The sequence below is a fragment of the Camellia sinensis genome, chromosome 2, assembly GCF_055761805.1.
Source record: "Camellia sinensis isolate YWXY chromosome 2, ASM5576180v1, whole genome shotgun sequence".
Lineage (NCBI taxonomy): Eukaryota > Viridiplantae > Streptophyta > Magnoliopsida > Ericales > Theaceae > Camellia > Camellia sinensis.
Window position 1 is genome coordinate 142,056,271 of NC_138962.1, and position 27,968 is coordinate 142,084,238.

Below are 27,968 nucleotides of genomic sequence, written 5' to 3' on the forward strand. Positions count from 1 at the left end.
ACTCAGACCCCCAGCTGGGGTGCGGGGGTCGGCTCCTATTGGACAAAAAAAAATTGTTTTTTTTTTTTTTTTTTCTTAGATTTTCGGCCAACCACAATGCGACACGCCCCACTAGGGGTCTGTAGCATGGCCGGTGTAAAAATTCAATGGTGACCCATTGGCATTTGAATAAAGCTTTGGACCCCCAGTGGGGTACTGGGGTCACCTTCCATTGGTCCAAAAAAAAAAAATTTTTTTTTTTTCAGCCAACCCCAGGCCGACACGTGGCACGGGGTCACTGGGGGTCAGTCATCCCCAGTGGGGGTCTGTAGCATTGCTGTTGGCATTTATATAGGATTCTTTCATGTGAACTCGGCCCGAGCCCGACCAGTAGAGATGTCGCTGGTGGACTACGCTTCTTCAGACGAAGACGAAGCAGAGATTAAAGAAGAAGAGAGAGAAAACTTTGAAGCCCCAAAAGACGAATCACAAGTTCCAAAGCACGATCAACCAACTCCACTGCCTCCTCAAACACAGTAATAATTCACATTTTCCTCTAAATTTTCCTTTCAATTTACTCTACACGCTCAAGCTTAATCTAGGTTTTCTTGGTTCCTTTTATTGCCATGTTTGGTTGCCAAGAAATAATGTAAAAATTATGACTTTGGATATTACTTTTAGTTTGAATCAATTTTCTAATTTTGGGGAACTCAAACAACTTAAATGCTATAATAATCAAGGCCTTTACAGTTGTTGAATTGAAATTTCTATTTGTGATTTATATTAAGACCCTTATAGTTATGGAATTGAATTATTCCATTTAGCATTAACTTATTTAAACGAACGAATTTGTGATTGAGTTCATTCAAAAATTTATGTTGGCGTCAAATAGAACAGATTTTAAATCTCGTAATTTTCTATTATATGTAATTCTATGATGTAAAGAAATGATCAATTTTTATTTTTGCTAAGGAAAGTTAGAGTTATTGATCTTAGAGGTGTTCCACTTTATGGTGAAGAGCATCTAATTATCTAATTTGTGGTCAGTCTAATTCTAAAATGGCCCAATTATCGTTTATGAGAGAATAAAATGGGCCACGAAACTTTGGAAATTTTGCATAATGTTAAAATTAACAATGCTTAACCATGTCTGTTATAATTTGAAAAACATTTTGGATAGGAAATACTGTAAAAGTTATTTAGAAAGTACCTACTGTAAAAGTTATGCCAACGGAGTTCTAACCTAGCCTTTCGATGACTAAGAAGCACATGATGTGATGTTAGGCTAACAATTTGAAGTTATGTTCTACACCTAGCCTCTCTCTTTTTTGGTCACTGTAGTAGATACTTGTCTTTCCCATGCACTAAACTTAGAAAGCAGTATCCAAGGGATGTGATTTTTAAAATGTTTAGACTTGATCCGCAAGGCCATGCATTAGACCTGTTAGAAACGATTAAGTTACATGGTTTAGTGTTTGTCTGGTTTATTTCATGGTAAATTTTTTTCAAGACACGATAAAGGCATCCTTGAAAGGACATAGGGACTGTATATTAGATTTGGTTGGTTGCGCTTTGTTTTATGTATGAAACATTAGCTGATCACTTTTGAAGGAAGTAACGAGGCCCATAACAAGAAATGGCCATGTTCTCCTCCATAATAGGTAGGAGTTATGGGTTACATTTTATTTGGGAGGGGGCAAGGGCAGTCACTTGCTAAACTTGATAAGTCAAATCAACAATTCTTTAATAAATTGGGAAGATTACTCATTAATTGAATTATTTGTTTCACATTTTCCCTTTTAGGTGGTAAACAATCTAGAATAGAAAAAAAGAAAGTATTACAATTTACAAATAACCAATTATTTTCTCTTTCACATTTGATTATGATTTGGAGTTGAGTTCTATTCAAAAGGATGACATAAATTGGTTTGAGAGAGCATTCAAAGATTAGGAAGTACTTGAGGTGTTGAGGAGTCTCAATAGTGATAAAGCTCGGGGATTGGATGGGTTTTGTAATGGATTACTACTGGTGTGTGGTGAAAGGTGATATGGTGGCAAGGATGCATGTTTTTATATATTTATTATCATTATTATTTATTTATTTATTTTGAGATAGGTGAATTCGAGAGAAGCATGAAAGCCTCTTTCATTGGTTTTGTGCCAAAGAAGGGGATGCAATGGCATCCGAGATTATAGGCCTATTATTTTTATTGGAAGTATGTATAAAATCATTGTGAAAGTGTTAGTTTTGATATTGAGGAATGTGATAGGGCAATTCATTTCGGAGTCTGAGAATGTTTTTTTTAGACAAAGGTAGATTTTTGATTGATGTTGTTTTGATGGCTAATGAATGTTTTGATTCAAGGCTAAACAACAATGTTTTGGGGTTTCTGCATGCTAGATGTCGAGAAGGCCAATGATCATGTTTGTTGGGAGTTGACACTTTATATATTTATTTGAGAATATGAAGTTTAGGGAGTGGTGGTGTAGGTGGATTCAATTTTCATTTCTTCTATCATTGTGAATGTAGATGTTAAAGATTTTTTTGAAAGTTCTACAAGTTTGAGGTAGGGTGATTCTATGAAGCGAAGTCTCACATCACCTGATTACTAAAGTAATGTTAAGCATATAAGCGTGAAGGCACCCTTACCTTAATAGTTAGCTTTTGGGGTTGAGTTTTACTCAAGACCATGTAACAGATCTCTCCATTTCTCATCATCCTTGATAGTATTTCAAGTTGGGGATTGGGATTATATTTTGTAGGGCAGGTTTGGAAGAGATAAGAGTTCTAAGATGTGTGTTACTATGCTTTGAGACAAATTTAGGCGTTAGGATCAATCTTGCAAGTAGTGACATCATTCCAGTTGAGGAAATAATGGATGTGCAGATCTTGGTAGCCAACTTGGGATGTAGGGCAAGATCCCTGCCAATGGTAATGACTTGTTTGGGGCTTTTGTTGGGTTTTTTCTTCAAGAACAAAGTAGTTTGGGATATAGTAGTGGAAAGTTCAGAGAAAAGGTTAGTTATATAGAAGAGGTGGTATGTATCTAAGGGGGTAGATTGACTCTTTTTAAGATTACTATATCTCATTTCCCAACATATTTCCTCTCTACCTTCACTATTCTTGTCTTGGTGGCAAGGAGTATTTTTTGTGGAGTGATCTTGGAGAGGACTTTAAGTATTGTCTAGTTGATTGGGTGTTTACCCTTGAAAAGAGAGGGAGGTGGGATTGTTTGGGAATTCATAAGTTAGAGATGTTTAAAAGTGTTTTGTTAGGAAAATGGTTATGAAGGTTTCTTGTGGAAATAAAGCTTTTGGATTAGGTTTGTTTGTGGTAAATATGGGCATGACGTTTGGTGGTGGTGGTTTGGGGGTCGCATGATGTGGGTATTTGGAAAAGCATTATATGAGCACTGAGGATTTTTTTCCCTTTGCAACTTTGACATGACCTCGCGTTTGGATAAAGGCCTTTGAGGAAAGGTTTTTTTTTTTTTTGGATCTCTTTGGGATGATGACTAATTCAAAGGGCTCATTGGTAGAGTATTGGACTTCATCCCCTACTAGTGTAGTTTGGATATCTGTTTTTTTCTTTTTTTTTTTTTTTTTTCGGAGACTCTTTTAGGACTGGGAGGTGGAGTTTATTGGGGTCAAGATATGTTGGTCCAAAGATGGGTGGAGAGGATGTTCTCATTTGGAAAGGGGCCAAGAACTACTTGTTTTTGGTGTCTTCCTTTTATTGGTCCAAAGATGGGTGGAGTTTATTGGGGTCAAGATATGTTGGTCCAAAGATGGGTGGAGAGGATGTTCTCATTTGGAAAGGGGCCAAGAACTACTTGTTTTTGGTGTCTTCCTTTTATTGGAAGTTGATTGGAGGAGGAGTTCATTTTCCTTGGAATAGGATTTGGCATTTAAATCCCCTTGCCCCCACCACCCAAGGTGGTGAACTTATTTGCTAACGATAATTTGAAGAGGGGAAAATTTGTTATAGATTGATGTTGCATTGCAAGATGAAATATAGTGTGTTCTGGGTAATGAATTGTGTTACATGGATTCTTCTAAATTCATGAGTCGGTTTACAGTCTAAACCCATAATTGCATCCAATTTGGTTTGTTCTAAATCTTTGGACTTAGAAGCGAACCAATCACCACTTGGAATTGAAGCAACCCGACCCGAATAAACTCAGGTTGGTTCGCATTGGAATCGCGCTTCCACAATAATTTAAAATTATAATAAATGCTCATGACAAAAATGAAATTCTCAAAAAATAGTTAGCAGAGTAAAATCTTCATATAACTATAAGAATACCACTTAGAAGAAAAATAGGAAGTGCTTATTGAGTGGAATTGTATGCGATATAATTTTTTCTTTTTGTTTGTAACATATAGACATGGTTCTCTGGTTAGCTTGAGACTAACATGAGAACTGAACCAATCTCGTAGAGTTGACTATTTTTACAGCCAAAATTGAACTCTTCCCTTTGTGGTCGTTTGCCCACCCTTGGTAGGGGATATGTGTTCAACATGCTTTGTTGGACATGCACCCATTAAGTATCCCTAAATAGTCGAGTTTACTATATAACAATGTGTAAGACTCCCATTTAAAAATTTTTGTTAGTTTGTAACACCATTTTATCTCACAAAGATTAAGAATTATCTAAGTAATATGAAATATAGTTGTTTTATAATGTACTTGAATATGAAGAGTTAAATGCACTTGACCTCTGTTATCAGAATCTTACGATTCGCGATTCGATTCGCGATTCGATTCGCAATTTTTGCAAAATCGATACGAATCTAAGGGTGAATCTATTTTGGAAGTGAATCTCTAGTGAATAGCACGATTCACAATCGATTCACGATTCGATTCACTTTTTACGATTCATGCAATTTTTAAAATTATTGTGTTCGACATATTTTCGACTCTATTTTTTCTCCATCTTTTTAGTAAAAATGACATAATGCAACTTCTAATAGCATTTAATATCAAAATAACCAGCATATATACATGATTTGTTGTTATTTTAGTGATCATGAAGTTTTCAATAGAATCCAATTAGATTTAATCAGACCTAACATATTTTTAACCTTTCTTCTCATTTTTTTTTTCCTTTAAAAAATCGTAATATACCTTCTAAAGATGTTTAAGATTAAAATTATACTATGAATTATCTATTGCTATTTTATTAAATTAAATATTATATGTATGAGGTCAGTTATACTTTTTAAAATATTTTAAGCTTTAAAAAAAAAGATTTTAAAAGATTTTTTTTTATTATTTGCTCACTGTTACTTAGAAAAGTATGTATGCTTATTATCCAAATATCAATATCCTTGTTAATTATTGCTACTTTAGAAATTGATAATTTGTCCGTTTGGTTATTATTTTTATTAAGAATAGTTGATAAGAAATATCTAAAAAAGAAAAAAAAGGTAAGATGGTGATCTTACAAAGGAACGTTTGTTAACTTCTTACTTATTAAACTATGTGATTATCATTCAAAATAACATTTTTATTAACTTAAGTCTAAATATTTTATATTCATAAGATATATTTAACATCTAAATGTGTAAATATATGTTTTTAAATAATTTAGAAGACGAGACCGAATCTTTACGATTCACGATTCGATTCGATTCACGATTCGGTACGAGACCATTTCGATTCACGATACGAATCCCGATTTGACAACTATGCACTTGACACTTTTGACACTTGAGACACATACTCATACTTGACAGTATGGCTTAAAATATTGTCGTTATGTAACGATGTTTTGAGCCTCTGATTTGGATACATATGCTTGTACCGGTACCGAGAAAAAAATTGTATGGGCCAATTTGGGGTGTTTAGGAAACTTGTGGAACCTTGGGGGGGGGATGTGTATATTCATAAATTTCAGGATGGGGACTCACACCAAAGCAAGTCCTGTGCTTGTGCATGTGATTGGAAGGAGTAGACTGCATTGTTTTCTTTTACTTCTGACATTCCATTTTTTATATTATTACTTAAAGACAGATTAGTATAGTAGGGATGTTTACTGTAGCTGATAATAAATAGTTAATTGTTTGTTACAAAAGGCTGTTTGTTATTTGTTAATGAACGGTTGGTGAACTGAACTGTATTGAATGCGGGCACTGGAAGACATTTTCTAGGACAGCTTAATAGAAGGCTTTAATCTTGTTTTTATTCTTTCTTATTGGTTTTATTTTAACTTGTTTAGATGAGGGGGGTGAAATATGAAGATAAACATCTAGTAATATTCTGTTAAATTAAACACTCTGGGGTCATGTAATGCTTTCTTCTTCTTTGTTAAATTACATTATTTATTTATTTATATATATGTAGGAAATCCTCAAATGAACCACCTGGAAGCTCTTATATGTCAGAGCCTTCTGTTTTGAAGCTTCCTGATGCCTCTCTCCTTTTAAATGCTACTCATATGTCATCTTCTCTGGTGAGTGGTTATGACCACTCTTCTCGAGTTGCAGCTGCAATGGCTGAATGTGAATCACGCAAAAGAGAAGCAAGTGAATTAGCTTCTTCTGTACCCCGTGGTAAAGTTCCGAGGGGGGCCTTGCCCAATTCAAGGAATGTTCAAGATACAGTTGGTGGTCTGCTAGTTCCACCCCAGCTTAGCGGAAGGTGAGCTGTGATTTGTCTAATATTTTCATCAATAATATTTAAATGTCATTTCCTGCTTTCTATTTGGTCTATGCATTGGATAGCTATCAAATTTTCAGTACACTCATGTGGATTTAGATTGCAGTCTTAGCAATTATATACATATAAGGATGGCAATGGGAGGGGGGACATACGAGCTCATCAATGTTCACGTTCCTTCTCAGTTCTCTTCATTAGTGCAGTTTGTTGTGTCTGATAATTCTTTTACTTCTCCTGTGACTTGGATGACGTGGCCATAAAGGTCTTTATGACACAATCAATAATTCAATTCATTTTCAATTAGGTCTTGCTCTAGCTTCTTTAGGGGTTATTGCTTCCCTGGTAGCTCAACACATGTACTCTTTACCTGCTTATGCATTCATATCACTAGACTTTACTACTCAAGCTGCGTTATATACGCATCACCAATACATCGCAGGGTTTATCATAACAGGAGCTTTTGCTCACGGGGCTATATTTTTCATTAGAGATTATAATCTGGAACAGAACGAGGATAATGTATTGGCAATAATGTCATTCTCCATTTTCTTCTATTTCTACTTCCTCTACTTTTATGAGTATTTGGCATTCTCGATTAGGTCACATCTCTTTTGGTTGTTTATACACTTTAATTTCTAATGGTTAGTTAGGGTTTGTTCAAGATGAGCACATTGATTGTCTTCCTTGTCAACTTGCTAAACTAGTGTTACCAGAAAATGTTAATACCTTAATGAATTATGTTTTGGAACGCATGTTCCAAAACATTGTACACTTTTGTTCCAAAATAGTAAATTTGGTGATTCGAACAATCCCAAAAGTTTGTTCCTATATTTCCTTAAGGTTTTCTTAGTAGAGAAAAAAAATAAATTCAAATATAATGAATTAAAATAACATGGCAATATAAAAAATGAGACGTAATGTTCATAAACATTTATTTTCATACAATTAATTTGGAAAAAAAAAAACCGACACTTTATTGGACGTGGAATTGTTAAATTCTTAGTGTAAGCAATACAAGCCTATCCCTATATCGTAACACAGTTTAGAGCATGTGGCGTACCGCATTCCCGTTTCCATTCCACGTACCGAAACAATCCACGTTCTGGGTAACATAGTGCTAAACAAACAAACTTTTACCTTTCTATCTATGTGATTCTATTTATTTCATTTGACGTAGTTCACTTTGACATTTGGGGCCTCCCAACACTACTATGGGGAGGTCTAAATACTTTGTTGTCTTCATTGATGAATATTCTCGTTTCACTTGGTTATATGTCATGCCAATTGATTTGAGTTACCACAAATTTGTTATGATTTTTCAACAATGGTTCAAACTCCATTTTCTCATATCATCAAAGCCTTTCAAATAGAAGTTTCATCAAACAGAAGTCTCTCAAATTTCTTTGCCAAAATAGTATCCTCTCTCATTATTCTTGTCCTAGAACGTCTCAACAAAATTGGCTTGTTGAACGTAAACATCTAGACATTTCGTGCTCTTCTTATGTCTCTTGTCATGAGCATTTTTTAGGGGATGCCGCTCTTATTGCCATCTATATTGTCAATTGTGTTCTCTCTCTCCCATCATTGGCAATTAGCCCCCTATATGAACGCTTCTATGGTGCTCCTAAATATAGTGTGCTCAGAGTTTTTGAATGTGCTTGTTTTGTCTTACGTCAACCCCCTGAGCATATTGAGTTGTCTTTGTTATTTCATGGGACATGGAATCAAACATAAAGGTTATAGATGTTGGGCCTACGATCCCTACTCTAAATGTGTTCGCATATCCTGCCATGTCATCTTTTGGGAACACAAGATGTTCGCCTCCATGTCCCATTTACCATCTATCTCTACTTCATCTTTCCTTATTGTTCATTTTGTGGAGTTGTTTCATGATGATTTTGATACAAACTTTTCCTATGAGCTCACAAGTATGGTCTCTCCTGGGTGTGGCTCTATCTAATGGTCCTGCTAATGATCCTCCCGTCTCTCATTCTCTTGAGTCTCTTGCATCATTTTCTTAGACCAATGGTCACACTACTAATCCACCTCTTCATTGCTCTAATCGGGTAAGAGAACTTCATGTTCATCTTCGTGATTATCATTGCTTTTTTTCTATTCTTTCCCAGTTCGAGGCTCATCCTAACTGTGAGGCCCGTTCTAACCCTTTATTGAAGCAAGCAATGACAGAAGAAAAGAGGTCATTAAATGACACTCATATTTGTGATTTGGTGGATCTCCCTCTTGACAAGGCTGCTATTGGCTGCAAGTGGGTTTACAAAATCAAGACTCGTTTTGATGGAATTGTTGAATTCTATAAAGCCCATTTGGTTTGTTAAAGGTCTTTACATAGGAGCATGGTATTGACCATGCGGAGACTTTGTTAGAATGTGTTAGGATATTTCCTATTTTATTCTTATTCAGTATCTTTATTTGCTGTAATGGGCCTTTATTTAGGCCATTACTTATGTTTATGATTTAATATAAAAGGGTATCTCATACCTTAACTCCTCTTCTCAAAACTCACATGGTATCAAAGCCACTCTAAAAATAAAGAGAAAAAAAAAAAAAAACCCTAGCCACAAGCCTATAGCACTACCACCATAGCCACAGCCCCCCCTTAGGGCTTCGTCAGCACCAGGCGCCCCTTCCTAGGGCTCCAACAACCCCGACCGAAGCCACTTAGGGCTCCGATAGCCCTAGTCGAAGCCACAACCCTGTCAAAGTCCTAGGTGCAGCCCCTAGGGCTTCAACAACACCCTAGGGTTTTTCGGAGCCTTCCTTCTCCAGCCCTGATCTGTCGGTTGGCTTGGAGACCCAGGGTATGCACTGACCTAACTCTTTCATCTCATCTCTCTGTCTTCGTAAAAAAAAAAAAAAAAAAAAGATACATAAAAAAAGGGAAAAAAAAAGGTTCTCTTAAATTCGTTCATTTTAAATTCATTGGTATATTCTCCCATCTTCCGGGTTTGTGATTCACCTAGGGTTTGTTTGTGAAGGTTCCGTAGCAAAGTCTTCATGGCAGAATTGACTAGTGAGTCTATTACTTCGCTGCCTGCTACTCAGGGTCCGAGTCCTGTTTTGACTACTACTATGACCGATTCTCTCCACCCTGGCCAGAAAATCATTACCTCTCTTTAATGGTCAGAACTATCTAGTATGGTTGCAGAGTTTGACTATATTTTTGAAGAGCAAAGGGAAGATGGGATATGGCGATGGGCGCGTTCAGGCTCTCAGTATCACCGATGCAGGTTATGATTAGTGGGAGATTACTAATTCTCTTATCATGGGCTGGTTGATACACTCCGTGGTTCTGGAGATTGGTGAGGGTTACTTGTCTATGGACACAACACAGGATATTTGGGAGGCTGTGGCCGCTACGTATTCTTACAAAGGCAATTTCTCACAGACTTTTGAGTTGCGACGCTTTATTGACCGGTTGTTCAGGGTGAGATGACTATTCTCCAGTATTTTACTTTCCTTAGCAATGGGTGAAAGAGACTTGATCATCTTCAGGACTACAAGCCTGGCTGTCCCACTGATTCTGCTGGTTTCCGGAAATTTGTTGAACAAGTGTGGGTCTTCAAGTTCTTGAAAGGTTTGAATGTGGAATTTGATCCTGTTCGGAGTCATGTGCTTGGTATGGATGCACTTCCATCTCTCCAAGAAGCGTTTGCTTATGTGCAGAATAAGGAGAGTTGTCATTCTGCTCTGCTTCTGGCTGCCTCTTTTGATCGGTTTAGCCCTGATTTCTGCCCCCACTCGAGATGGGGATCGTGGTTCCCGTCCTCCTTCTGAGAAGGATACCCTCTTTTGTGATTTTTGTCGTCACCCTCGCCACACTCGTGAGACTTGTTGGAAGTTGCATTGGTAGCCATCTGGGGGTCGTGGAGACCGTTCTGGTTCTCGAGGGGGTCGCTCTGGTCAGTCTTGAGGCCGATGGCCCAATGCCTGAGCCTATCATTTGATACAATTGTGCCACAGTCCACCGCTCCAGTTGATCCATCTGCTGATATCTCTGGGTTTTCTACTCCTAAGTTGGAGGTTGCTCTTCGCTACTTGCTAGACGGTCGGGCATCTAGTTCATCTTCAGGTAACATTGCCCATTCAGATAATTTAGCCTCTTCTACAAGTGCTTTCCTCTCTCATCAAACATTACTTTGGATTATTGATTCTGGTGCTTCCGACCACATGTCTGGGTCTTCTTATTTGTTCTCCGTGTATACCCCTTCTTCAGGACAGGATAAAGAATTGCTGATGGTACTATTTCTTCTCTGTTTGAAAAAGGTTTAATTCATGCCACTGCTTCTCTTCCTTTATTTTCTGTTTTACATGTTCCCAATTTTAGTGTTAATCTTTTATCTTTGAGTCGTATTACTCGGGACTTAAATTGTAGTGTGATCTTTTTTCATGATCATTATCTGTTTCAGGACCTTATCACGAGGAAGATGGTTGGTAGTGGTAGAAACGAGAATGGTCTCTATATCCTGGATCAAGCAGACAAGCTGGCTCATTTATCCATCCAGTTTCCATCTACTAAGGAAGACATCTGGCTGTGGTACCGCGGTCTTGGGCATCTATTTTTTTTGTTACTTAAGCGTCTTTGTCCCTCTATTTTTTTGAAAAATAATGTTTCTAAGTTTCACTGTGAGTCGTGTCAACTTGGCAAACAACACAGAGTTTCTTTTGCTCCTTCTATTAATAAAAGTTTAGTTCATTTTTCTTTGATTCATTCTGATGTATGGGGTCCCTCTCGTTTTGTGTCTTTAAAGGGTCAAAGATGGTTTGTCACCTTCACTGATGATTGTTCTAAGACCACTTGGGTGTATCTTATGAAGGACAAATGTGAGGTTTTTTTTGTATTTCAAAATTTTTGTCTAATGATTTGCACTCAGCTTGGGGCAGTTGTCTAAATTTTGCGTTCTGATAATGGGGGGAAATACATTGACTCTGGCCTTGCCAGCTATTTTGCCACTTATGGCATGTTTGATTGGGTGGATTAGAGCATGGGATTGAGATTATTAATCCGTGGGCCCAATTATCCTATGTTTATTTTAACATTTTGGTTTAGGATTATTAATCCAATGGATAATTAATCCAACAAATTTGTGAGATTATTAGTAATGGGGTAGGGGTGGGATTATTAATCCAATGGATATTAATCCAATTGGATAATGAATACCACACTAATTTAATAGGATTATTAATACTTCACTATTAGTCTTGTGAATCAAACATGACTTTATGGTATTATTTATCAAACTTCTTGTACCAATACCCCTCAACAGAATGGTGTTACCGAGTGTAAAAACCGGCATCTTCTTGATATTGTGCGTTGTTTGTCCTTTGAAATGCGGGTTCCTCGATCATATTGGGAGGAAGCGGTTTTCACTGCCGCCTTCCTCATCAATCGTCTTCCTACCCAGGTTCTTCACAAACAAACTCCTCTTCAAGTTTTGTTCGGATTCCAATCTTTTGTCTTCTCCATTCCTCCCAAAATCTTTGGGTGTGTGTGTTTGTTCATAACCATTCTTACCTGTAGTAAGTTGGATCCTCGGTCTTTTCGGTGTGTCTTCTTGGGTTACTCCGCCACCCAAAAGGGCTACAAGTGTTGTCATCGCCCCTCTCGGAAATGGTTTGTCTTCATGGATGTGTCTTTCTTTGAATCTCAGTCCTACTTCATGTCCTCCCTGGTGTACCAGTCATCTCTTTAGGGGGAGCCTTGGTGTGAAGCGACTCCTGTATCACTACTATCAGCTACTGAGACTCCTGTGTCACTACCATTAGCTATTGAGACTGTTGAGACTATTATTACTGGTGACCCAACTATTGAGAATGTTGACTCTCAATCCGCAGTGAAAGACTGCAAAGTGTATGTCAGGAATAAGGATAGACAAAACGTTACTTGGGTACAAGAGACCAATTCGGGTTTTCCACTACTATCTTCTCCTTCTGATGAGTGTCCAGAATCCTCTCCTTTTGATGAACCTCTAGGTAACTCAATCCTTTCTGAATTTTTTTGATCTAGATGTTCCCATTGCTAAAAGGAAGGGGTTTTAGGTCTTGTACTCAACATCCTATTTCTCATTTTGTCTCCTACACTAATCTGTCTTCTTCCTATACAGTTTTTTTGTCTAAAGTTTCTTCTGTGAGTCTTCTTTCTAATTTTCAGGGTGCTCTTTCTACTCGAGTAGAAGCATGCCATGATGGAGAAGAGGAGAGCTCTTGTTAAAAATGGCACTTGGGATTGGTTGCGTTACCTAAGGGCAAACGACCTGTTGGATGTAAGTGGGTGTACACTTTGAAGCACAAAGCCGATGGTTTAATTGAACGTTACAAGGCCAGAGTGGTAGCCAAGGGCTTTACTCAGACTTATGGAGTAGATTACCAGGAGACATTTGCATCTGTTGCTAAGATGAACTCTGTCAGAGTCCTTCTCTCCCTTGCCTCTAATCTCGACTGGCCTCTCCATCAATTTGATGTGAAAAATGCTTTCCTCCATGGAGATCTGGAAGAAGAAGTGTACATGGACATTCCCCCAGGTTTTGAGGATGTTAAAACCAAAGGAAAGATGTGCCGAGTACGCAAGTCATTTTATGGCCTTATGCAGTCTCCTAGGGTTTAGTTTGAGAAGTTTACTCAGGCCATGCTGAGATATGGTTTCAAACAGAGTCAAGCTGATCATACTTTGTTTGTGAAACACTCCTTACATGGTAAGACGACAACTCTTATTGTCTATGTGGATGATATTGTACTCACAGGGGATGATGTTGAGGAGGTTCCTCGATTAAAGGAGTATTTGGCTAATGAGTTTGAAATCAAAGACATAGGCAGCTTGAAGTACTTTTTAGGGATTGAGGTTATTCAGTCCAAAGATGGCATCTTCATATGTCAACGAAAGTATCTGCTTGATCTGCTAAAGGAAACGGGAATGCTTGGAAGTAAAGTCACAATACACCACTAGAGCCCGTAATAAAGCTTAGTGAGGATCCAGAAGGCGAGCCTGTAGACAGGGAGAGATACCAAAGACTAGTGGGTAAGCTTATTTACCTATCCCATTTGCGTCCTGATGTTGCTATTGCAGTGAGTATAGTTAGTCAGTTTATGCATGCTCCACGTGCAACTCACTTAGAGGCGGTTATGCGGATTTTGAGGTACTTGAAATCTTCTCCGGGAAAGGGTCTTTATTTCTCAAAGTATGGTCATCTTTTGGGCTGGATTAGTAACTGATAGAAGATCCACCTCTAGCTATCGTACTTTTGTCGGAGGAAATATAGTTATTTGGAGAAGCAAGAAACAAAATGTTGTTGTGAGATCTAGTGTAGAGGCCGAATTCAGAGCTATGGCTCAAGGTGTGTGTGAGCTTTTATGGATTCGATTGTTCTTGCGGGATTTGGGGATTCATCAGACAGATTCTATGAGGCTATACTGTGACAATAAGGCTGCCATCAGTATAGCCCACAATCCGATTCAGCATGATAGGACTAAGCATGTGGAGATTGATCGGCATTTTATCAAGGAAAAACTTACTAGTGGCACTATATATACGCCATTCGTGCGGTCTGGGGATCAACTGCCTGATGTTCTTACCAAAGAATTAAGGACTAAACCATTTCGTGACATTCTCAACAGGCTGGGCATGAGAGATATCTTTGCACCAGTGTGAGGGGGAGTGTTAGAATGTGTTAGGATATTTCCTATTTTATTCTTATTCAGTATCTTTATTTGCTGTAATAGACCTTTATTTAGGCCTTAACGTATGTTTATGATTTAATATAAAAGTGTATGAGATACCACTCATACCTTAACTTTTCTCCTCTCAAAACTCACAGACTTCTGCCCAAGTTGCTTGTCTAACCTCTGTTCATAGACTTCTTTGTTGTAGTTCAAAAGTGGGACTCTATCATATGGACATCAAAAAATGCATTTCTTAATGAGATATTAGAGAAGTGTACATGCAACCCTCCTCTAAGGTATACTCATCCTCCATAGAAAGTTTGCAAACTTCATTAAACTCTTTACGATCCTAAACAGGCTCCTCGGGCGTGGTTTGCCTAGTTTAGTGCTAATTTTGAATATTTCAGATTTACCTTCAGTCCTCGTGATTTTTCTTTATTTACTTGCAAGTTTGGGCATGACCCTGTCCTTTTCTCTATATTGATCTGATTATTACTAGGGATAATCTAACTGGTATTTCTAATCTCATGACATCTCTTAGTCGACATTTTAAGATGAAAGATATCTCTTGCACTTTAGATGGTTACTATCTCTCCTAGGCCAAGTATGTAGCTGATTTGCTTGCTCATGCTGGTCTCACTGATACAATGACTGCTTCTTCTGCTCTTGAGCCTAATGTTAGGCTCACTCCTTTGGATGGCACACCACTCAATGATGCCACACTTTATCAATGGTTGGTAGTGTTGTCTATCTCATTGTTACTCGACCTAATATTTCTTATGTTATTCATATGGTCAGTCAATTCTTGTTGCCTCGCTCTACTCATTTTGCTGCAGTACTTTGTATTCTTTACTACATCATAGGGACTTTTTTTCACTGTCTTCATTTTTCAACACACTTTTCTCTTGAACTCTGCTTATTCTGATGTTTTGTGCGGATGACCCTACTAATTGATGTTCTACTATTGGTTTTTGCTACTTAGGAGATTCTTTTATTGCTTGGCGTAGTAAGAAGCAAATTGTCATTGTGCGTTCTAGTATAGAGGCAGGAGTTTGCGCTCTTACTGATACCGCCCAAAAACTCATCTGGCTTCATTGGTTGTTGGAGGATACAGGAATTACACATTTCACAAATATTGTTCTTTTTTGTGACAATCAAAGTGCTGTCCACATTGCTCACAACAAAAGAGATTGATTGTCGTTTTGTGCATCAACATGTTGTTTGTGGCACTATTTGAGTCCTTTTAGGCCCCCTTAAATTGCTCACTACAAATATTTTTACCAAGGCACCCTATAAGACGCTTTCATGATTTTCTTTCTGAACTCAAGTTGATCTCTACCTTACTATCTTGAATTTGAGGGGGGATATTAATGTACATAATATTTCATTCCATATTTTAGTGTATTTCTGTATTTGGTTTTCTTGTACACTACTATACCTCTGGTCTCTATATGTAGGCTCTTTTGTACGGTTTCGTATATAGTTACCAACCAACCAACCAACTAAACCAAGCCTCAAGTCCCATCAAATGGGATCGGCTACCTGAATCCTTTTTCTCCATTTGGCTCTATCAAGGGCTACTTGATTAGTCAAATTAAGGAGATTCATATCTCTGTTTACTATATTATCCCGTGTCGATCTAGGTCTGCCCATTCCTCTAGCATTTCCATCTATTGTAACTGTATTGCATCTCCTCACTATTAGCTCTGTTGGTCTCCGTAGTATATAACCAAACCATCTCAACCTATTCTCTCTCAACTTATCTTCTTTTGGTGTTAGTCCTACCCATTCACAAATATACTTATTCCTAATGCTATCTTTTCTAGTTTTCCACACATCCACCTTAATATCTTCATTTCAACAATACTCATCTTATCTATATGTTGTTTTTTAGTTGCCCAACATTCTATCCCATACAACATTGTTGGCCTAATAGTCGTTCTATAGAATTTTTTTTTTAGTCTAGTGGGTATTTGTATATAGTTAATGCTGGAAATTTGTGTTAATGCATATAATTAGATAGTGGCATGTATAGAATATGATAGTAGTGTTGGTGGTAGATAGTGGCATGTATAGAATATGATAGTGGTGTTGGTGGTAGATAGTGGCATGTATATAATATGATAGTGGTAGATAGTGGTAATATATAATATGTAAGTGGCATATAATGGGTTATAATGATGTTTGTAATATCTCCTATATAAGGAGTGTCATTTGGTCTTGTCAAATAAGAAGTTTTGAATATAACAGAAATATATTTCTTCTTCCTCATATTTTCGGAGTTCTTCTTCCTCATATTTTCTAAGTTGGTATCAGAGCTACAAAAAACACAGCCGCCCTAAAACCGCCATAGCCATGTCGGAAGTCACGTCCGAAACCACTTCAACCCCTGCCGCTGCCATTCCGGTGAAAACGTCCAACTCTCACTCTGTCCAAATCACCACCATCCGCCTAAATGGTGATAATTTTCTCCTCTGGTCACAATCTGTCCGGATGTATATCCGTGGGCAAGGAAAGATCGGTTACATCACTGGTGACAAGAAGGCTCCTGCTGTTAATGATCCGCTGTTCGACAGTTGGGACGCTGAAAACTCCATGGTTATGACATGGTTGGTTAATTCCATGGAGGAGGATATAAGCTCTAATTACATGTGCTATCCTACTGCACCAGAATTGTGGGATAATGTTAGTCAGATGTATTCTGACCTAGGAAATCAATCTCAAGTTTTCGAATTAACTTTGAAGTTGGGAGAGATTCGTCAAGGAGATGATTCCGTCACCAAATATTTCAATTCGTTGAAAAGGTTGTGGCAGGATCTTGACATCTTCAACACATACGAATGGAAATCGGTTGACGACTGCAACCACCACAAGAAAACTGTGGAAGACAGCCGTATTTACAAGTTTCTTGCCGGCCTCAACATTGAGTTCGATGAAGTGCGAGGAAGAATTATTGGCAGACCTCCTCTCCCATCCATTGGCGAAGTATTTGCCGAAGTCAGAAGGGAAGAGAGCCGAAGGAGCGTCATGCTTAAGAAAAAAGGTACTGGTGAATCAATTGAAATTTCTGCTTTAATTAGCGATGCTGCGGCCAACAAGGCTGCAAATTACCAGCGCAGGTTTGATGATAAGCCACGGGTCTGGTGTGATTTTTGCAACAAACCTCGCCATACACGCGAAACGTGTTGGAAGATCCATGGCAAACCTGTCAACTGGAAAAGCAGCAAACAAGGAGAGAAGAATCGTGGCTTTCCTACCGCTAATGAAGCCGATTCAGGTCCCTTCAACAAAGAGCAGATTGATCAACTCTTAAAGCTGATAAAATCCAACTCCTCATCCGGTACTCCTAGTGTTTTGTTGGCACAAACAGGTAGAAATCCTAAAGCCTTCTCTTGCCTAAACTTCTCTCCGTGGATCATAGATTCCGGTGCCTCCGATCACATGACTAGTTTTTCCCATTTATTTAGTACCTATTTCCCTTGTTCTGGTCATGACAAAATCAGAATAGCCGATGGTAGTTTTTCACCTATTGCAGGAAAAGGATTTATTAAACTAACTGAGAAAATTAATCTCAATGCTGTTCTTCACGTCCCCAACTTAGCCTGTAACCTTTTGTCTGTCAGTAAACTATCTAAGGATTCTAATTGTTGTGTTACATTTTTTGAATCCCATTGTGAATTTCAGGACCAGAACTCGGGGATGATGATTGGGCGTGCTAGGATGCTTGAAGGTCTTTACTATTTTGATGAAGTACCTGTTAGTAATAAAAAAGCTCAGAGCTTTAATAGTACTAGTTCAATCTCTGTTCGAGAAAAAATAATGCTATGGCACTATAGGCTAGGACATCCTAGTTTTCTTTATCTGAAACATTTATTTCCAGAATTATTTAAAGGGATTGATTGTTCTTCTTTTCATTGTGAAAGTTGCATTTTTGCAAAATTTCATCGTTCTACTTATTTGCCAAAACCTTACCAGGCTTCCAAACCTTTTTATTTGATTCATAGTGATGTTTGGGGCCCTTCTAAAATCACTACTCTTTCTGGTAAAAGATGGTTTGTTACATTTATTGATGACCATACCTGCTTATGTTGGATTTATTTGATGAATAAAAAATCTGACGTGAAAAATTTATTCACAAATTTTTACAATATGATTGAAAACCAATTTCAAACCAAAATTGGTATTTTACATTCTGATAATGGAACTAAATATTTCAATGAGCAGTTGGGTGAGTTTTTGGAAAAAAAGGGGATTTTTCATCAATCTACATGTCGGGATACCCCTCAACAAAATGGCATTGCAGAACGAAAAAATAAACATCTACTTGAAGTAGCACGTGCTATAATGTTTTACATGCATGTTCCTAAATATTTATGGGGTGAAGCAATTTTAACAGCCTCTTATTTGATAAACAGGATGCCTACAAAGGTGCTAACATACAAAACACCTTTCGATTGTCTCAAAACTTTTTTTCCTGACACGAGGTTGTTTTCTGATTTACCCGCCAAAGTTTTTGGATGTACTGCCTATGTTCATGTTCCTAGTCAATTGCGTTCAAAACTTGACCCCCGTGCTATAAAATGTGTTTTTTTGGGTTATTCCTCAAACAAAAAGGGGTATAAGTGTTTCGATCCTCAAACCAAGAAATTTCATGTGAGTATGGATGTGTCATTTGTGGAAACAAAATCCTATTTCCCCAACACTTCTCTTCAGGGGGAGACAAGTGGAGTAGAAGACCGTTTTTGGGATATTTCTATCCCACTCCCCAATGTCATTTATCCTACACAAAAACCACATCTGTCTGATAATGATCACTTAGGAGAACCAAGTTCTATGGTGCCTAGTCAAGAAGATTCTTGTTTAGGGGGAGAAGTACTACAAAATGATCTAAATCCTGAGCTTCAGGTTTATACTAGGAAGCGATTTCATCTGAGGAATAATGACCCGAATGTCCATCCTAATGACCCGAATGTCCACCCGAGTTCTGGCATCGAAATTTTAGGTAATCCTATTCCTTCTATTTCCGACCTTGATGTTCCTATAGCAATAAGGAAAGGTGTCCGAAATTGCATTAAACATCCTATTGCAAATTACCTCTCCTATCAAAGACTGTCTAAAAACCATAGAGATTTCACATCTAGGATTTCACACTTGTTTGTTCCAAGGAATATACAGGAAGCATTGGATGATCCGAATTGGAAATTAGCAGTCATGGAGGAGATGAATGCTTTAAGGAGAAGTGGTACTTGGGAGATAGTTGATCTACCCAAAGACAAGAAAACAGTTGGGTGTAAATGGGTGTTTACGATAAAATGTAACGCAGATGGAAGCGTTGAGAGATACAAGGCGAGATTGGTGGCTAAAGGCTTCACTCAAACTTATGGGATCGACTATCAGGAGACGTTTGCTCCTGTTGCTAAAATAAATTCCATCAGAGTACTGTTATCTCTTGCAGTAAATTCAGATTGGCCTCTACATCAACTTGACATTAAAAATGCATTTCTCAATGGTGATCTTGAAGAGGAGGTGTTCATGAGCCTACTGCCGGGATTTGAGCAGAGACTTGGAAGCGACAGAGTATGCAGATTGAACAAGTCATTATACGGACTCAAACAATCACCAAGAGCGTGGTTTGAACGCTTTGGGAAGGCAGTTATCAGTTGTGGCTTCTCGCAGAGTCAAGCAGATCACACAATATTTTATAAACATTCAAAAAACAGTAAAATTGCAATTTTGATTGTTTATGTTGATGACATCATTTTAACTGGTAATGATGAAGCAGAGTTAGCAGCCCTCAAAGAGAAACTCGCAAAAGAATTTCACATTAAGGATTTGGGAGCCCTCAAGTATTTCCTCGGAATGGAATTTGCAAGATCCAAGGAAGGTATATTCGTTAATCAGAGAAAATATGTTCTTGATCTCCTTGGAGAAACAGGTATGCTTGGTTGTAAGATGGTGGAGACTCCGATCGAGCCTAACTTGAAGTTACAAGCTGCTAAGGCTGAAGAAGTCAAAGAGAGGGAACAATATCAGCGACTTGTCGGGAAATTGATTTACTTGTCTCATACGCGGCCTGATATTGCCTTTGCAGTCAGCATGGTAAGTCAGTTCATGCACTCACCAGGGGCAGAGCACTTTGAGGCCGTTTATAAGATCTTAAGATATTTGAAAGGAACTCCAGGGAGAGGCTTACTGTTCAAGAAACATGGACATCTTCAAGTTGAAGTATACACAGATGCAGACTAGGCAGGAAGTGTTACAGACAGGAGATCAACATCCGGATACTGCTCCTTTGTAGGTGGGAACCTAGTTACATGGCGGAGTAAAAAACAGAATGTGGTAGCTAGAAGTAGTGCAGAAGCAGAGTTCAGAACTGTTGCCCATGGAATCTGTGAAGTAATGTGGATTAAAAGAATTCTTGAAGAATTAAAGCTTTCTCACCCGACACTTATGAAGGTCTATTGTGACAACAAAGCAGCTATATCTATAGCTCATAATCCAGTTCTACATGATCGCACAAAACATATAGAAGTGGATAAACATTTCATCAAGGAGAAAATCAATGCTGGCATAATCTGTATGACCTACCTTCCAACAGGTGAACAATTAGCTGATGTGCTTACGAAGGGACTACACAAGAAGCAATTTGATAAGCTGACTAGCAAGCTGGCTATGGAAGATATCTTCAAACCAGCTTGAGGGGGAGTGCTGGAAATTTGTGTTAATGCATATAATTAGATAGTGGCATGTATAGAATATGATAGTGGTGTTGGTGGTAGATAGTGGCATGTATAGAATATGATAGTGGTGTTGGTGGTAGATAGTGGCATGTATATTGTTAAGACCTATCACCTACTTCACCCACTTAAACCTACTCCACTAAACCTAACCCACTACACCACTAAACCTAACCCACTACACCACTACCACCTCCACTTCACCTACTCCTTACCTACTACACACTCACCCTCTTCTATATATAGGAATCATGAATCATTGTAATATATCAATAAACATCAATCAATAATACATAAATTTTTACATGGTATCAGAGCAAGGTTAAGACCTTAGTATTTCTCGCTTCACCGGCGGGCGGCAACCTCGCCTTGGCCGCCCGCCGGACCTCAACCTATTCCGCTTATTTTCTACACATACCTTGACTTCTTCAACATTTTCTTACACCCCTCCTCCGCTATGTCGGCGGCGGCACCCGCATCATCGTCTAGCCTCTATCGCCGTTCACCTCGCCTCTCACATATCCGTGGTTGTACTCTTACTCGTCGTCGTCGTTGGCGTTTCTGGCGCTGCTTTTCTGCTCGTCACTGCTGTTTTTTTCCCGATTTGCTCTCTCTCTCTTAGCCATGGATTTGGGTGTGGGGTGTAGAGCTGTGGCTCTGTTGTTGGTAGCCATGTTTGCTGGCTTGAAGGTTTCAATGGCAGCAGTGTACAAGGTTGGGGACTCCGCTGGTTGAACCATCATTGGGAATATTGATTACAAGGCCTGGGCTGCTTCCAAGACGTTTCATGTTGGAGATGTCATCATTTTCTAATACAATTTTCAATGTCACGTGTTGCAAGTGCCCCACAAAGAATACCAAGCCTGCAGAAGTGTAAGACAGTAACATGCATCTTCACATACAGCTTGGGTAATGTGTAACTGTCAAAAGCACAAGCTTCTTGGACATCCCTCTCTCTCTCTCTCCATGGACCCAACATCATCATCATGCACCCACTCTATCTCCCTCTCTCTCATCTTTTCCCACTTTCAAACCCTTTTCTTTTATTTTAATATATATATATATATATATTTTATTATAATATATTTTCCCTATCCCTTGTTAGTAAGCATCACCCGTTTTCCATTCTCTTATTATTATTTATTTTATATTACACCAAAAAAAAAAAAAAAAAAAAAAATCACACTGCTGTTTTTCTTATCACTCATCCACAAATATTTTTCTCTATTTTCTTTATCCATTATTTTCTTTTATTTTATTTTTCTTATTAAACAAAACAACACCACAAAATAACACCAACAACATTCCACAACCTTGTCATTTTATTCATATCAGGGGATCAACCCCGATCACACTTTTACATCAAAAAAAAAAAAAAAAAAAAACCCCACACAAACAAAAACAAAAACAAAACTACCACACCCACAGTGGGATTTTTCTTCTCTACTCAGCCGCTGGTCTTTTCTTCTTGCCTCCGTCCTGGGTGGTCCTTGCCGGTGTTGCCTCCGTGCTTCCTAGACCACCAAGCAAGTTGCCTCCTCCCTGCTCCTCCACTACAGCATATGGTGGACCTCCAAATCGGAACATCACGGTCGCCTTCCGCTTCAGCTCCTTATTTTCCGCCTTTAGCACACTTAACTCTGCTCGCGCATCCTTATACATGCGTTGGAGCAGAGCCAGTTGGGCGTTTAACTGCTGCACCTCATTTGTCCTACTCTGCAGCCGATTCGACAAATTTGTAACCGCAGTCATGGTTTCCACACATGACTTCAATGTATACTGATTGGCCTCCACATCCGACTGCACTGCCATTCTTTGCTCCACCGACCGCATCGGAAAGTTCAACGAAGCAAAACCAGAGGTGTTTGGTTGAGGTTCACGGGCCTCCGCACCAGTTATCTCTCTTGTTGACTCGTTGAGGTCGGGAAAGAGAGTGAGTAGACCACGGGATGAAGAGGCCATATTCTGGGTAGCTGAACGGGAAGAAGAGGCCATGTTTTTTGGGTTGCTGAGTGTTTCAGCGAAATAGCAATTTCAGACTGATAATGTTCGGAAGGGGAGTGTTTCAAGATTTGCAGCTCTTAGAGGCAATCTCTCAGAAAAACGAATCTCTCTCTCAGAAAATGAAGAGTTTTTCAGAAGTTTTTTCCCAGGTTTTTTTGTCTTCGCTTCTGCCTCAAGCACAGCCTCCGCATTGGTTTATATCGACACTGACGACGCGGCCGACACGCCACTCTGTCGCTCACGTGCCTCGCCGCGTCTCCGGCTCATCTTTTGATGGCTCGACGCTTTCTGTCGGGCACGACTTTTGATGAAGTGGGCGCGCCTTTTGAGGGCGCAACTTTTGATGGCACGTCTTTTTTTGGATTGGGTACGCATTTTGATGGCACGTCTTTTTATGGATTGGGCACGCCTTTTGATGGCACGCCTTTTGAAAGATTGGGCACACCTTTTGAGGGTGCGACTTTTTAGGGGTCCGACAAGACTCTGTAAACTGTCCCGACATTGATTCCGGTTAGCTCCTTCATGGGTCCGACAAGACTCTGTAAACTGTCTCGACATTGATTCCGGTTAGCTCCTTTATGGGTCCGACAAGACTCTGTAAACTGTCCCGACATTAATTCCGGTTAGCTCCTTTATGGGTCCGACAAGACTCTGTAAACTGTCCCGACATTGATTCCGGTTAGCTCCTTTATGGGTCCGACAAGACTTTGTAAACTGTCCCGACATTGATTCCGGTTACTTTCTACAAGGGTCCAGCAAGACTCTGTAAACTGTCACAACAACTGTCACAACATTGTCTGCTACAACGGTCCGACATGACCCCATAAACTGTCTTCTACATCGGTCTGACACCACCATACAGTGTCCTCTACAACGTTATGACACCCCCATACAGTGTCCTCTACAACGTTATGACACCCCCATACCGTGTCCTCTACAACGTTATGACACCACCATCCAGTGTCTTCACCAATGGTCTGACACGACCATACCGTGTCACCTATCCTCTTTTATTTTTATGTATTTTCTTGTTTTGTTACTCTCTCCAAACTCAAGTTGGCTAGTTCCTATCCCCCTTGAGTTTGCGGGGGCTGTTAAAACCTATCACCTACTTCACCCACTTAAACCTACTCCACTAAACCTAACCCACTGCACCACTACCACCTCACCTACTCCATTAAACCTAACCCACTACACCACTACCACCTCCACTTCACCTACTCCTTACCTACTACACACTCACCCTCTTCTATATATAGGAATCATGAATCATTGTAATATATCAATAAACATCAATCAATAATACATAAATTTTTACATATATAATATGATAGTGGTAGATAGTGGTAATATATAATATGTAAGTGGCATATAATGGGTTATAATGATATTTGTAATATCTCCTATATAAGGAGTGTCATTTGGTCTTGTAAAATAAGAAGTTTTGAATATAACAGAAATATATTTCTTCTTCCTCATATTTTCGGAGTTCTTCTTCCTCATATTTTCTAAGTGTTAATATACAAAATTTTCCTCGTACTTCTCAACACTTTATAAGTGGTAATTGTAAAATTGAGGGGTAAAATTGTAAAACTACATAAAAACTGGGGTATATAATATTGACTCGACCTGCCCCCAAACCGTTTTTTAAATTGACAGCCTTGAACTTGATTCGAACCCCGAAAAAAGGTGGGCACTCACCCCTATTGGGGCGAGGTGGGTTAGATTGCCATCCCTACCTAGATAAGTGATAACATCTTAATTAAAATGTTAGTATAAGATTTTTATTCTCCCAAGGCATATTCTGATTCAAGTCAAGTTCAAGATTCCCAAGTTGGCAATTAGTATAACCCAGTTATCTCTTGCATTTCTTGTTGAAAAATGGTTTAGAAACCATTAATAGGTGATGAGAAATTTACTCTAAAGTGCACATTTGAATATGGTTTTAAGAGACATCGACTCCAAAATGCACATTTGAATATGGTTTTAAGACAATTTATTTAAATTAAAATTAATTTTGTTATTTAAATAAATTCGTTATTTATTTTGGTCAAAATTGAACCAGATCTGACACCAAATTCGGATCCATTTGTGAGAATAGTCATGTCTGTTCTGTTGCACCTATTCCATGAAAGAATTGTGTCTCTTCATTGAAAAGTCATTATGACCATTCGAAGAGTCGCCAATTTGCTTATATAAGCAGGCCCCTGTTGCATTCATAAGGAGAAGATTCATCTTGTGTTTCTTTCCTTTTGGCACTTTGTCCTTTTCTATAAAAGAATTTTGTACAATAAGGTTCGCCAGATTTGCAGTGGTAGTATTGCTTTTGTAAGGTTTGATTGTTTTATCCTAGGAGACGAATGTTCAATAAAACTCGTAAGTACCATAGCGGGGGACGAATTTGTCTTAAGGACATTGTGTCTAACACAAGTCTCAATCAAATTGTTTTCTGTTTCAGATTTATACAATCTATTCATAAGTTTTTTGCTTCTCCATATATGTTTTGGTTTGGTTTCAAAACCAAACAAATTACGTTATTTCAGGTTTTATTTTCTATATAATTTGATAATATATTTGGTATGAGAACTTTGCAATTGAAAATCCCAAATCTATTTGAGAAGCATGAGAGATGTCCTGATAAACCTTAAAGATGTGAGCATCATTGTGAGCATGAGCATACATTGGAGTAAAAGCCTTCCACATATGAGAAACTGTGTCACAATACATGAACATGTGATAAATCTGATCTTCCATAGAGTTAAACATCCAGCCCAAGATAATACAGTTATCAATATCCCACTGCCCACTCTTAGGTTCATCATCAGGAGGTTGGGTTTCAGTCATAAGGAGCCAATGAGACTTGACTTTGCCCCCCAAATACAATTTGAGGGAACGACTGCATACAGCAAAATTCTTCCCATTCGACAAGAGACTCGTAATACAATGAGCTGGAGCTTGTTGAGAGAGGGAAAAATCAGACCCAATCGGTTTACGAAGAATAAGAGGTGCATCAGTCCTACTAGAAATGGTGGAGTCAGTCATGATAACAGTCACAACGAAGCAGAAAACCAGCAAAATCACAAGCAAAGGCCGAAAAAAAAAAAGGCGTACTATAAACGCTACTGAACACACCGGTAGCCCAACACAACATAAAAACAACCTAGAAAGTGCTTATCACTTCAACATATGAACCCTAGAAGGGTAAAGAGAGAAGAAAAACACCCAGGAGGGAAAGCCACACTAGACCCAAGGCAGGGAGGGTGTAGTCGGCACCTAAGGAAGCTGCGACTGAGGAGGGACTGCCAAGGAGCTGAGAAGGAAGAGGAAGGGCTGTCGGGGTTGAGAAAGAAGAAGAAAGGCGTTCGGCTGGGTGGAGGGAAGAAGAAGGGTTGTCGGGTGGTTGGGCAGGTGATTTAGGCGGCTGGCTAGGTGGTTTTGGGCTGCCGGAAACAGAAGAGAAGGGTGGTGGGTGCCTAGGGTTTGGCTCTGATACTAAGAAGAAGAATATAATTGAATGGCTTAATCACAATGTATGATTAGCTTTGTATATATATATTGAATTGAGGAGGTTACAATTTAGGAAGGTAGAATAATAATAAAATCAAATATAAAAAAATATTCCTAAAATCCTGTAGTTACATAATATATGGGATTTCCATATTCCAACATTATGTTCCAGAATTCTAATAAATATAGTAGCTTTTAGACATGTGTGGTATTCTGTGTATTTTGGTTGGTACCAAATGGTTAGATAACTATTCATTCTTCTTGATAAGGGTTCGTTTGGTATGCAAAGGTTTTAGCCAAAAAAACACTAAAAAAGCCAAAAAGCCATATAAAAAAAGTCAAAGATTCCTTCCCTTCTCTCTACTTTTTGCACTTCTTTTTGTAAAAAGCAAAAAAACCATTCCCATAACACTACAACTTTTTTCACCGCATATTTTAGCTAAAAAGTCAAAAAGCTACTAAAAAAGCCACTTTTCAAAGGAAACCCTTAGAATTCTGCTACTTCAATGGAAAGTCTACTGTATGAAATAATATCAATAATTTGTCTTGAAACAACAGGGTAAGTTAACCGTGGTTAAAAATCTCTGGTGTCCTTCAATCCAACCCATGAAAAAATAATGATTTCAAAGTTGCTTCACACTTGAGGTTGTGGTAGCTAATATTTCATCAAGTACTGGGTTCACATGCTATCCGGCAAATGACTTGGAACATGATAATTCAGTCTGGACATCATGTTCTAAACATGGCCACAGTTCATTCTCAGGAGTTTCTATGCTTGTCAATTTCCCTTTATTGCTTGGGGTTGCAGCATTAAATTAATTATTTTTTTTTTTAATATGCTGCTTCAGTTTTATTGAGGAGGCAATGATGTTATTTCTAATGATTTTAAATTCAATTTGGCAGGAGCAACATTGTCACGGAAGATATAGGCAAACTATTTGTACGAAGAAATGCTGACCCCTCGTCTCATTAGATCCTGAAATTAGCAATAGTTTCTTAATGTGAATGCATCAAGGTCGCAAGGGTTTAGTCTGTCAAAATTTAGCTCTATAATTTTTGTTCTTGTCATCCTAGGTTATCTTGGGAAGTTACAGGTGGTAAGTTTCTGAGTGAATTGTTGTATGGAGGTTGCAAATGTGTGGCTATGGTAGTCAAACTTGAGCTTTTCAGCTTTTGTTGTTTTGAGCCTTGGTGACAAAACTGGTTGAATGATTGGTTCGTATCTAGTGTTGAATATTTCACTGAAGCACAATAGGTTCAACGTCTTTTCAAAGTTGCTTGTAAATCTCATAACCTTCACAGGAAGGCCGAATGGTAGTAAGTTCGGAATACAATTTTATTCACCCACCAAAATTGTTTTGATTAGTGTCTTTTTGGGATTTGTTGAATGGTAGTTGGTGACGTGG

At 38.5% G+C, this 27,968-nt stretch overlaps 1 protein-coding gene across 2 annotated transcripts; it reads left to right on the forward strand.

Annotated features, from left to right (window-relative positions):
• The first annotated feature begins 317 nt into the window (after positions 1-317).
• LOC114278249 (uncharacterized) lies at positions 318-27,915 on the forward strand. 2 transcript variants are annotated; one of them, XR_014361663.1, is made up of 4 exons: positions 323-515; positions 6,326-6,622; positions 11,068-14,610; positions 27,466-27,915. XR_014361663.1 is itself a non-coding variant. In XM_028220260.2 (3 exons), the coding sequence occupies exons 1-3, from the start codon at positions 376-378 to the stop codon at positions 27,533-27,535; spliced, it is 507 nt and encodes a 168-aa protein (XP_028076061.1). In that variant the 5' UTR covers positions 318-375; the 3' UTR covers positions 27,536-27,915. The 2 variants fall into 2 exon arrangements, 1 of the variants encoding a protein (XP_028076061.1); XM_028220260.2 differs by lacking the exon at positions 11,068-14,610 and having other exon boundaries at positions 318-515.
• Positions 27,916-27,968: the final 53 nt, after the last annotated feature.

Coding starts and splice junctions, on each gene's coding strand:
- LOC114278249 (XM_028220260.2), top strand. CDS start 376: ATGTCGCTGGTGGACTACGCTTCTTCAGACGAAGACGAAGCAGAGATT. Junction 516..6,325: donor CCACTGCCTCCTCAAACACA/GTAATAATTCAC, acceptor ATATATATGTAG/GAAATCCTCAAATGAACCAC. Junction 6,623..27,465: donor CCACCCCAGCTTAGCGGAAG/GTGAGCTGTGAT, acceptor TCAATTTGGCAG/GAGCAACATTGTCACGGAAG.